Source organism: Neohortaea acidophila, assembly GCF_010093505.1.
Source record: "Neohortaea acidophila strain CBS 113389 unplaced genomic scaffold BDY17scaffold_13, whole genome shotgun sequence".
Lineage (NCBI taxonomy): Eukaryota > Fungi > Ascomycota > Dothideomycetes > Mycosphaerellales > Teratosphaeriaceae > Neohortaea > Neohortaea acidophila.
In genome coordinates, this window is record NW_022985522.1 from 645474 (window position 1) to 656775 (window position 11302).

Sequence of the window (11302 nt, forward strand, 5' to 3'; positions counted from 1 at the left end):
GTTGGCAGACCGTCCCATCATCTCTTCAACTTGCAACAAGGCATACCGTCTTGAAGCTTGTTGAAGCGATTGGAACGCCTCCTGTCCACCGCACTCGACCAAGTCAAACCCCCCTTTCCCCTTTCCCCAAACACCTCAAACCCCTAGCATCAACTGAAAAATCATTCCATCATGGCCAGCGGCTACGGTCGTCGTCGCTCATCAGTCGGTGCCGATCCGCCAGATTATCATGCACGAGGCTACGCTAACGTGCTCCAGCGGCAAGGCTCGCACCACTCCCAAGGCGTGAGCCACCATGTCGCCCAACGCGAAGTGTCTGATCACCTCGACTTGCAGACTCCAGACTTTCGCCTTCGAGTGTGGCATCGTGAGCGGCAGCAGGCTGCGCGTCGTCAAGGTTCGCTTCAACAAGAGTCGCAGCATGAGCCTTCGCAGCGTCAAGCCTCGCATCATGAGCCGTCGCAACACCAATCTTCGCGTCGCGCCTCCCATACCGGTCACATTCATCTTCCATCAAATGCCCGCATCGTTGCTATCGGATCTCTTCCATCAAATGCTCGAATTGTTACTCTCGGATCACTCGCTGCTGGCGACTACGAGCCCTCACAAGTCTCTCGTCGCGCTTCGAGCGCCGGCAACAGCCATCATCCGTCAAACGCTCGCCTCATTGAAGCCGGACCACATCAACCCTCACACCACCAAGACTCACGTCGCGCCTCAAACGCCGGCCACAGTCAGCGTCAATCGAATGGCCTCAACGGTGTGGGATCATATGCCCCTGTCAACCACGAGCCGAACAACCAGCTCGCTCGCCGTGCGACAATCACCCCCAGGTTAGCAGGGCGTTGCCTCAGCTCGCTTTTTGCGCGTCCTTCGCACGAAGTCCGCGAGGTCAACGGGCGTTTGGTGCAGGTGCGTCCTTCCGCTGCAAAGAAAGAGGTGAGTCGTCGAGGATCAGCTGCGGCTGGCCCGTCGCAGTACCAGCCTGATCGTGAAGAAACGTACGCTGCCTCTGGCTACCCGCGCTCCAATGCACAGGTTGAACGTCGTTCTTCCAACGCTAGCTCGTATCAACCAAACTCCAAGGCAGCGGTTGTTCGTCGTCCGTCTAACGCTGATGCAGGTCACGGCCTCTCCAAAGGGCTGCTTTCACGTCGCCAATCCAATGCCGGCACCCCCACACATCATGCACCTTCAACCGGTGACAACTCGGGTCTGCTCCAGCGCTTCCGTCGAGCTTCTATCAAAAGCACCGCTCAGGACAATCATTCGAACAAGCGGAGCCGTGAGGAGTACGAGAAACAGTACGGAGCTCCCGCGCCATCGCACAATCATCATGCAAAGCACGAATCGTCGAAGCGCCACAAAGCATCAGCTCCAGCTCCACCATCAGCGCCTCCAAAGCGGCAGCTACGACGCGTGAAGCCATTCACCTACAATGGCCGTCACAGCGACATCAGAGCCCAAAAGCCCAAAATCCCCAGCTTCGATCCAACAGAGGTCTACCCAGGGTACCAGCTCGTCCACAACCTCGAGCACGGCGGGATGAGCGACGCGGTCAAGATCGTGAAGAACCGAGCGGGCAAGGTGTTTGTCGAGAAGCGCATCAAGATGAAGAACGCAGGCACGGTGACGCGCGCGAAACTCGAGATCCGCGTGCTCACTCGCATCACCTCGTCCAACAACCCGAACCTCAACCGCTTGAAAGACGCCCTGTGGGGCCCGCAAGGTTCGCACGTCGCTATGCTCCTCGAGTACTGCGACAAAGGCAACGTCGCCGATTACGTTGCGAGAAAGTACCAAGACAGGGGCAATCGCATCCCGGAGTCCTTCCTCTGGCACGTCCTGCAAGGTATGGCCAACGGCCTCGCATACCTCCACGAAGGCATCGAGAATGCACTCATTAACCCCAAAGCCCCCCGCCCAACCGAGAAGTGGAACACCATTTACCATCTCGACATCAAGACCGAGAACATCTTCCTCTCCTCCAATCCCGCCGCCAACGGACCGTCCGCCAGCTATTACCCTCGCATCGTCATTGGCGATTTCGGGTGCTCCAGCACCGACGGCAAGGGATGGCAAGCGGGCACGCCGGCATGGGATCCCCCCGAAGGCACGGAGAAGTTCGGCAAGCACACCGATACGTGGATGGCGGGCGCGGTGATTCATGCGTGTGCGCTCGGCCTGGTCACGCCGGATCGCAAGATGTTGAAGAAGGACGGAGAGCACCCTGTCGGGTTTGGCTACTCTGACCGCTTGACGACCACGATTCGCGCGGTGACGTACGTGAATTACAAGACGAGGTGGAATGCGGTGCGGATTGTTGATGAGTCGACTCGGGCGCTGACGCACTGGGCTATGTGATGAGGAGAATGCAATGTTGAAGAGAAATGAAGATGGAAGAGAAGATGTACGAAGAAGATGTACGGCGTTATTGCGCTGGGGAATTGAGGAAGAGACTGCACATCGCAGCACATTCTTTGTATCTCGGCGAGCATGGGTCTTTGTTTTCGGCGCAAGGGATGGGCATCGCATCGCATCAACTGTATCGCTTAGCTTGAATAGATTGTGAATTCTTGATTTCTCTGCACACTTCGCGTTTCCCATTTCCTACAGTGATGTATGTCTATCGATGAGTGTTGATGAGTATGGTCCTCATGCTAAAGAGTCGAAGAGCGTACTTCGGCCCTATACTCTTCGATGAGAAGCAGAACCGCTCCTGGAGCATCAAGGACCATCTCAACGCGCCGTAACATGCTCTCGCAAGCGCCAGAGCGACAGCACCATCCCAGCTTCGTTCTTCAGCATCATCTGCTTGGGTAGCCTGAGAGCATTTGCAGATTGAAACATGACTTCATTCCTCTCTGATGACGAGTCCTCCTCAAGTCGGCTCATCCGTCATCTGCTCGTCCCCATTCTTCTCCCCCTCCTCACTTCCCTCCAAACTCGGATGCCGGGAGTCTCCGTCGTCTCCCTCCAACATGTAACCCTCTGTCCGCTCCACCAAACTCCGATAATAGTCCTCCAACACCTCCGGCCTCGGTACAATCTTCCATTGCACCTTTTCCAGAAAATCGAGTTCGAGTGTTGCCAACTCCGTCACTGGAATACCGCCAATCTTTGCGTACGTAGGATTAGTCCAGAAGGAGTCGCTTAAACCTTTGGCAGCCACGGTGGCAGCGGTGATGAGGAAGCGATGGACGGTGAGGGAGTTGATGGTGAAGATGGGGTAGACTTGACAGAGCTTATCAATGTAGTACACCATGCTCAGCAGGATGGGAGGGGAGAGGGTGGCGTGGTGGATGAGACGTTGTAAGTAGTCGCTCACGCTTATGCCCGGGGGAGCGCGAGAGTGGAAGCGAGTGAGACGACCGTCGCGCAACGGTATGCGATCGTTTAGCCGCAGTAATTCCATCAGCATGTTTGCTATCAGCTGGCCAAGCTCTTTCGCGTTGCAGTTCTGGTATAGGAGCGGCATGACCTTGGTATTGCCGGGCTCCGGCTTAGAGCGTTTGGGGTTGGAGGAGTGGCCATGGGTCGAGCGAGCTTCTTGGAGCTCTGTGGGAGCTGGACCTGTGGATGAAGATTGTAGTACGCCGCTTTGTGGGGCAGAAGGATCTCGTCGAACTTCCGGCTCACTTGGGGATGCTGGGCGACCCGATGAGGCAGTGGAGGAGGTGGCGGATGTGCTCATTGAGTGTGGAGGATCGACCTCCTTCCGCTTCTTGCTTGTCGACGGCGAATCGAGGGTAGTTGTCGAGTCCTGCAGGACTGTGACGCGCGATGCAGGATTCCCCTGGTGGCTGTAGGTAGGAGGATAGCCGTCAGGGCTGTACTGTGTGCCTGCATCCACGTATCGCGAACCCTTCTCCTCCGAAGACGACTCGACGTAACGCTCTCTTGGCGCCTTGGCACCGGCGAGGGAAGACGTGGTGGAGGACGAGAGGGCGGACCGCGCATTGAAGGCGCGTCGCGGAGAGGGGGAGCCTGCGGAGATTGGCCACCACGTTTTTGGCGAAGGGCCGGTCGAGGCCGGGGAAGGAGCGGAGTAGGAGGCGGAGGAGCGCTGGATGTGGAAGGATGAGCGCGGAGAGGTGGAAGGAGAGGAGGAGGAGGTCAGGGTGGACATGAAGAGTGTGGTCGATGGAAGAAGTCGTGGTGTTGCGTGTCGAGAAGTGTGACGCCCGAAGTTTCCTGCTTTATCGACCCGTGGTACATGATCCGCAGCGCGAGGAGAGGGGGAGGATGGGGTAGAGGCGATATACGCCGAAGCTTACGGGGAGCAAGAGAGTGTGGGGAGGGTGAGGCGTACGAGGAATGAACGTGTGGCGCTCAGGGAAGCAGAGGAAGTCGAGAGGAAGATGAGGCTGCAGCGGCGGTGGATTGACGACACGAAAGCAGCCCACGTGGAGGCGGCCTTCTTTCCGAGTCGCTTTCCGCCCGCGAGCCGATCCGTGACCCTCGTCGGATTATGTCAGCTTGGAGCTTGGCATCTGTTTAGGGTTGGGCACATGTTAGGGTTAAGTGCGTGAACGTCAGACAAGCAGTTCGCTCTTCCCCGGGTCATCGTTGCCCTTCACCACCACGCCCCTCCTCCATATGGACTGGACGATGCTGACGCATGCAAGTTTGACCGCCTTGACAGATCGTTCAGCCTTCTCCACGCCCCGTCTAGCCCTCATCGATTCATGAAACATGGTTCAAGGCCCGTCGCCCGAGCTCCTCGAATCCATCCGCCATCCTACCAGCCTCGATGCACATATTGCTAGTCTGAAGCAGCTGAAGAACGGGCTCATCGGCCATGACCAAAGGAAAGAGCTCGCCATCAAGAGGGGTGTGGCCGATATTCTCGTGCCCATTCTGACTGCCCCAACAAAAGCCGCTGGCAAGAAGAGGAGTACAAATGGTTCATTATCGGGCGGTCCGCTACAGACTGCTCCACCCGCTTGGACTGCCGAGTATGAGGTCCGACTGCAGGCTACAGTGATTCTGGGAATTCTGGCAAATGGCGGTTCACCATTCGTGCAACCTCTTCTTGCTGCGGGCGCTGGAAATGCTCTGGCACAGATCGTGGCAGAGGATGAACCCCCTCGCCTCGTGACGGCCACGTTGAAGGCGTTGCAACATCTCGCCCGCTCTGCTGCGCTCATAAACCGGCTTCCCTTCGAACCAACAGCGCTCGAGGAAGACCTATTGCCGTCTCTGCTCAAGAGCGCATTGCTCAACACTGCGTGCAAGGAGCAGCAGAAACTGGCGGCGGACATCATAGTTCACCTGGCGGATCAAGACGAAGTCAAAGACACGCTTGCCAAGCATCTCCTCGAGACTCTAGCGCGTCTGCTTGCAGCCAGTGCGATCGCTAATCGGCATGTCGATTACCACCGCCCGCTCTCGTCACACCTCTCCCCGGCCCCGCCAAACACCACCATCCCTTATATTTTAGCCGCTATCATCGGCATCACCACCGGGTCCATCTTCCGCATGCAGTCGTTCATCCACTCCAGCCCCATACGAGACCTTTTTCAAACAGCATGGGCCGAGTCCAATCCAGCCAACTCATCGCTACCGCAGCTGCATGTGCCCGTCTACAAAACCGTCTCCTTCTCTCCCGCCTTCCCCGTCTTGGGCAGCTTGCCGCAAGAGCACGAGCGAGACTCATCCTACGACGGTGCCCAAGCCGGCAGGGATGCGAGCTATGCGAATGCGGTGATTGGCTGGCTCATTGTGCTTGCCAGATCGCTCTCCGGTCGAAATCGGATCGCCGCCCTACTCTTATTGGCGCAGGTGAACCAAGCTATCGATGAAGAGTACAGCAGTACGAAGAGTCGACCCGAGTCTACTCATCGGCATCGAGAACGGGAGAGGCAGCTAGCCACGTTGGCCATTCCCCTTGCTGTTCAGCTAATCCAAGGCACGACACCCGAGGAGCGAACCATGGCGGCGTCGTTACCGACATCAGACACCGAGAGCAGGGAGGTGCAGGGCGATGCGTGCGACGCCCTCGCTATATTAATCGAAGACAGTAAGATCCTGCAAAATGCGGCTGTAGAGGCGGGTGCGATCAAACGCATCTGTCCGATTTTGAAGCAGAGCTTTGATACCATCACACCCGCGAGACCGATGTGGGTCGCACACCCCCCCGGACCGGACGAAGCAGATCTACCGGAATCGTGCAAGCTGGGGATCAGAGGCTTGCCTGCGGAAATTTACCACACCATGCGAATGCGAGCAAGCGCTCTCCAGGCCTTGGCGGCTCTGGCGAGTCGGGAAGACATCCATAAGAAGGTGATTGTGGAGGCGGGCGTGGTCAGCTGCATCATTGATTCCCTGAAGCCATTCACGCCCGAGGTCACCGCGGCCATTGAGGGCAGGAGTAAGCCTCTGCAACAGTTCTCCACCAAGGACGGAAACGGGCCCACCGTGATCCAAGCGGCGTGTCTCGCAGCGAAGTGTATCAGTAGAAGCGTAAGCTTGCTGCGTACCAGTTTGATCGACGCCGGCATCGCCAAGCCCATCTTCGAACTCCTCCAACACACCAAACCAGAAGTACAACTCGCCGCGACGGACGTGTGCTGTAATTTGCTGCTCGATTTCAGCCCCATGCGCGATGACCTCCTTGCCGCCGGCGTTATCAAAACACTCACCGAGCACGCGCGACAATCGGAGATGGGGCTGAGATTGGCGAGCCTGTGGGCTCTGAAACACTTGGTGCAGAACAGTCCTAAAGACGTCAAAATTCAGTGTCTGGACGAGTTGGGCGTCGGCTGGTTAGTGGGTGCCATCCAAGGCGAGCAGGGCAGCGCCGTTGCCGATCCCGCAAGTTTCAGCATGGGAGGCGTCAGTGTGGCGGGAGGAGGGTTTAGCACACCCAACGCCGCAGGAGAGCAGGTTGACCTGCTGAACCCCAACACAAATATGGACATTGACGAGCAGGCGGACGAAGATGAAGCGCTGGACGAGGGGGACGAGGAGGAAGAAGATGAAGACGAGGATGGAGAAGTCATGTACGACGAAGCGGCCGGAATTCACTACCAAGCTTCCCAACTCCGCTCAACCCTGCATCGCTCACCCGATGACGCCTTCGTCCCGAGCGTACCCGAATTCAACTCGGCGCGATATCTCGCGTCAGTGCGGGAGAAGGAGTACAACCCCGTGCTGCAAGCGAAACAAGACGACATCGCCGTACAAGAGCAAGCACTCGATTTCGTGCGCAACCTCCTGCACGGCGAAGACTGCGCCTTCATGTTCGAGCACCTCCTCCGCGCCATCGGGCAAGACAAACTGTTCAGCCTGCTAAACGACAAACTCGCCCCCATCACCGCCCCCTCGCCCCTCCTCTTCCGCGGCGCCCCCCTCCCCCAACCCACCAAACCCCTCTACCAATCCACCGAGCTCATCCTCTCCACCGTCCACGTCCTCACGCACATCGCCAACGCCTCGCCCACGCACAAGCAACTCCTCATGGCGCAAAAGCACCTCCTCGCCCACTGGCTCCCGCACTTCAACCACCCGGACAAGCGCGTGCGCGTCATCTCCGTCTGGGCCGTGAATTCGCTCACGTGGGTGGAGGACGAGGGCGACCGCACGACGGCGCAGCTGCGCGTCAAGGAGCTGCGGTCGTGCGGGATTGAGAATGCGATTCGCGGGCTCGCCAACGATCCGGAATTGGATGTTCGCGAGCGCGTTAAGACTGCTGTGCGCCAGATGGATGGGCTTTAGTATAGTTTGGAGTATGATCGCATTCACAACATTTTGGTCAAGTCGGCGGCGTGGGCGGAGGCGCAGAGAGCCGAGGCGCAGAGAGCCGAGGCTGCAAGGTTGGAGGCGGAAAGGGCGGCGGCGGACATGGCGGAGAATATGGTGTTGTGATGGCCCGCCGACCGTCCTGCATCCTCCACGATCTGGTATGATGGCGCGCGGCTGATCCCGGAGAGGTGTTGCTACCCTTTCTTTTTGGATCTTGCCCTTGACGAGGCTGCGATCGTTGCTGTATCCGCTCGTTGGAGAGCACGCTATTATTGAGAAATGACATACTCCAGGAATCGGGAGGTTGGCCTGATTGGCATTGAACTAGCAAGACTACCTAACGTAGCAATTGAGCAGCCGTCAGGCTTGTTGGAATTGGACTCTGGCTGCTTCTCTTGTATAACTTGTAAATCCGCATCGATAACTTGGGCTTGAGATTGATGACTCGGGCTCGAGGTCCGTTGACTCAGGATTGAGGTCTGTAGCTCAGGATTGCGATCTGTAACTCAGTACTGAAGGTCCGTAACTTGGGCTTCAGGTCTGTAACCTAGAGTCGAGGTTTTAGTATGGTATCGACACTTTGCATAACTTGGAGTCGAGGGTTGGTAACGGGGACATTCGAGCTCGTAACGTAGATATTGAGGTTCGTAACATGGACATTGAGGCTGTAACGTGGACATTGAGGCTGTAACGTGGACAAGGTCTGCAACGTGAGTATATTGAGGCTTTTGAACATCAGACTCGACGATTAGAATTCACACTCTGCGACTGGTCTTTCGAGAATCGAAGTTTGCAGCATAGACCTGAACGTTTTCCAGATGTACTATCTATAGTATACTATTTCTTTTATTCTTTCCCAATTATGATGAGTGAATCTTCCTCTGCCCCTGGCCCGGCGTAATGGGCTTCGGCTTCGGCACGCTCTCCAAAGCAGTGTTGACAGTGGTGAGCCCGACATCCTCGGCCGTGGCGCTCGTCTTGTACTTGCCGCCCGTGAACTCAAACAAGAAGTTCATGGGGAAGCCGAGATCGAAGGGCTCGGCGGCGTCGATCTTGTCGATCTCGTCGTCCGACAGCGAGATGCTCAGCGCCTCGATGTTGCCCTTGAGATGCTCGATTTTGCGGCCGCCGACGATGGGGAAGACGTACGGCGCTTTGTGCATGACGTATGCGAGCGCGATGCTCGTGACGGGGATGTCTTTGCCTTTTGTTTTGGCAATGTCCTCCATCACGCCGGCGATGCGGGCGAAGTGCTCGGGCTGCTCGGAGCCGACGGCGCGGCCTTCTGTGCGGTTCTTGAAGGCCTCGCGCGACTTGAGCTTGCCCTGGCCGAGAGCGCCCCACGGGCACAGGCCCATGCCCTCCTCGTGCACCATGGGGAGGATATCTCTTTCGAAGTCGCGCTCGGCGGCCGACCATTTGCCCTGGTAGACGCAGAACTGGGTGAGGCCGTGGAAGCGAGCGTAGTCGTTGCACTTGACGACCACCCAGGCCGGGGTGTCGGAGATGCCGAGGTAGAGGACCTTACCGGCGGCGACAAGGTGGTGCAGGCTGTTCATGAGCTCGGGGATGCTGGTGGAGAAGTCCCACCAGTGCAGCCAGAGCAGGTCGATGTAGTCGGTGCCGAGCTTCTTGAGACTGGCTTCGACGGAGAGCTTGAGGCTCTTGGCGTGGTTGCCGGAGAAGTTGGACTTGATCTTCTCGTGCGCACCGATGGTGCGGTAGCCGGTGGTGAACTTGGTGGCGAGGACGAGCTCATCGCGGTTGCCGCGCGCCTTGATCCACTCGCCGAGCCATTGCTCGGACTGCTCGCCTTGGTAGTTGTTGGCGGTGTCGATGAAGTTGCCGCCCTGCTCGTAGAAGTAGTCGAGGATGGCGAAGGCGGTCTCCTTGCTGCACTCGCCGGTGAAGGACTCCCAATTGGTGCCGAAGTTCATGGCGCCGAGGCATAGTGGCGATACTCGCACGCCCGCGGTGGGGGAGAGGAGGCGGTGGTAGCCCAACAGGCTGGGGGGTTTGTCGACGGTCTTGAAGATGGACATGATTGCGGGTTGAGACGAGAGTAGTTGGAAAGATGATGAGTTGGATGAATGGGGTAAGGGTTGCGTCAGGAACGTGTTTATATAAGTACCTCGAGGGTCCATCTACGTGATTTTCCAGGAGTGACGTAAATTGCATCACCCAATGCTTAACTCCGACGGCTAAGCCCGCCCGCACCTGCCGCCACATCATGGGCGCATCCGCACTAACCGCATTCGTAAATTCCCCGCCTGTCAAATAAATTTAGAGTTTGAGGCGCGAGCTCCGGCGATGCATCTCCATCACGCCCAACACGAGATACCGCCGAGTGGCTGGGATGGAACTCAGCTCTGCCTGCAGGCAGCTGGCTGGCGTGATCATGTCGTCGCTCTCCTTCCCTCCTCTTCCTCCGCCGTGCAGACCATTCATATTCGTATCCTTAGCATCATCTTACCCCATCTTGGACGCAAGGCTGGCCGAGCATGCACGAATTGCCCAAGACGCTGACCGAGAGCCTTCGTTCCTTTCGAGGGAGCGTGTATGGCTCCCGACGGCGTTCCGGAGATGCAGATGCTGACCTGGAGAAGAGAGGGGTAGAGGAAGAGAACTATGGCGACAGGCAGTTCGAGCGGGCCTTGAACGAAACCGACGCCTCGTCCGCTCATCATTCTCCCCCGATCAGCAGCTACCATCTACCTGCCCAATACCAAGATCATGATCTTGAGAAACAACACCCTGCACTTCCCGCGCAACATGCGGCGCACCAGAACCCCCCAAGTGGACTTCCCAAGCACGCACCGTCCACTCACTCCACGCCCTCCTCGCCCAGAGAAGGCGTGAGAGAGACCGCAGGCCACGGTACAACCACCTACCACCACGGCCTCACGATCCAAGACCTCGATCCCGCCGGCGAGCGCCTCGCGCAGAACCTCACCCCGCTCAGCGTGGAAGACTTCTGCAGTCTCATGGGCCTCGGCATCCCCGCCAACCCCTTCCAAGCCCTCAACAGCGTCCTCCTCCCCGACGGCCTGTACGCCCAAATCCAAGACGACGAGCGCAAGAAGAGCCGCCAGTTCCGCGCGTTCGACTACGCAACGTACGCCCTGCTCATCGTGCAGCTCATGATCTCCGCCGTCTTCATCATCCTCGGCGCCTTGCCGCACGTTGACACTCACATCACTATCGCCATTCTCGGAGCAGTGGCGACGGTCATTGCCGGAAGTTTGGCGTTGATGAAGGGCCAAGGGTTGCCGAATCGCCTTCGGCAGACGCGAGATGGGCTGAAGAATGTATTGTTCGCCGCCGAAGAGCTGTATTGGGATGTGCGTGCGGGAAAGCCGGTGTTGTACAAGGACATCAAGAAGATTCGAGAGGATTATATCAAGGTGTTGAAGGAGGAGCGCGCTAATCATCCCGATGCTTGGACTACCGGGGGCGAAGCGACGACTCTTGAGCATTTTGGCGCCATGAAGGGTACAAAGGGGTGATGCTCGGCTCAATCTGGTGCGTGTGTTGATCTATGTGGTGATTTAATGTT

The 11302-nt window shown here is 57.7% G+C and overlaps 6 protein-coding genes across 6 annotated transcripts; 3 read left to right on the top strand and 3 right to left on the bottom strand.

Moving 5' to 3' along the window:
• Window positions 1–150: 150 nt before the first annotated feature.
• BDY17DRAFT_305946 (uncharacterized protein) lies at window positions 151–942 on the top strand. Its single transcript, XM_033734951.1, has one exon. The coding sequence runs from the start codon at window positions 296–298 to the stop codon at window positions 836–838; it is 543 nt and encodes a 180-aa protein (XP_033585425.1). The 5' UTR covers window positions 151–295; the 3' UTR covers window positions 839–942.
• Window positions 943–970: 28 nt separating this feature from the next.
• Window positions 971–2188, bottom strand: BDY17DRAFT_305947 (uncharacterized protein). The gene has a single exon (XM_033734952.1). It carries the CDS (start codon window positions 2167–2169, stop codon window positions 1411–1413), a length of 759 nt encoding a protein of 252 aa, XP_033585426.1. The 5' UTR covers window positions 2170–2188; the 3' UTR covers window positions 971–1410.
• Window positions 2189–2567: 379 nt separating this feature from the next.
• BDY17DRAFT_305949 (cyclin-domain-containing protein) lies at window positions 2568–4369 on the bottom strand. Its single transcript, XM_033734953.1, has one exon. The coding sequence runs from the start codon at window positions 4127–4129 to the stop codon at window positions 2882–2884; it is 1248 nt and encodes a 415-aa protein (XP_033585427.1). The 5' UTR covers window positions 4130–4369; the 3' UTR covers window positions 2568–2881.
• Window positions 4370–4546: 177 nt separating this feature from the next.
• BDY17DRAFT_287781 (armadillo-type protein) lies at window positions 4547–7719 on the top strand (the record flags this gene model as incomplete). Its single annotated transcript, XM_033732139.1, has 2 exons — window positions 4547–5784; window positions 5824–7719. Exons 1-2 carry the CDS (start codon window positions 4696–4698, stop codon window positions 7717–7719), a joined length of 2985 nt encoding a protein of 994 aa, XP_033585428.1. The 5' UTR covers window positions 4547–4695.
• Window positions 7720–8450: 731 nt separating this feature from the next.
• Window positions 8451–9884, bottom strand: BDY17DRAFT_305951 (norsolorinic acid reductase/dehydrogenase). The gene has a single exon (XM_033734954.1). The coding sequence runs from the start codon at window positions 9786–9788 to the stop codon at window positions 8607–8609; it is 1182 nt and encodes a 393-aa protein (XP_033585429.1). The 5' UTR covers window positions 9789–9884; the 3' UTR covers window positions 8451–8606.
• Window positions 9885–10070: 186 nt separating this feature from the next.
• Window positions 10071–11301, top strand: BDY17DRAFT_305952 (uncharacterized protein). The gene has a single exon (XM_033734955.1). The coding sequence runs from the start codon at window positions 10248–10250 to the stop codon at window positions 11250–11252; it is 1005 nt and encodes a 334-aa protein (XP_033585430.1). The 5' UTR covers window positions 10071–10247; the 3' UTR covers window positions 11253–11301.
• Window position 11302: the final 1 nt, after the last annotated feature.

Excerpts from the sequence above, each read along its gene's own strand:
- BDY17DRAFT_305946 (XM_033734951.1), top strand. The coding sequence starts at position 296 with ATGTCGCCCAACGCGAAGTGTCTGATCACCTCGACTTGCAGACTCCAG.
- BDY17DRAFT_305947 (XM_033734952.1), bottom strand. The coding sequence starts at position 2,169 with ATGAATCACCGCGCCCGCCATCCACGTATCGGTGTGCTTGCCGAACTT.
- BDY17DRAFT_305949 (XM_033734953.1), bottom strand. The coding sequence starts at position 4,129 with ATGTCCACCCTGACCTCCTCCTCCTCTCCTTCCACCTCTCCGCGCTCA.
- BDY17DRAFT_305951 (XM_033734954.1), bottom strand. The coding sequence starts at position 9,788 with ATGTCCATCTTCAAGACCGTCGACAAACCCCCCAGCCTGTTGGGCTAC.
- BDY17DRAFT_305952 (XM_033734955.1), top strand. The coding sequence starts at position 10,248 with ATGCACGAATTGCCCAAGACGCTGACCGAGAGCCTTCGTTCCTTTCGA.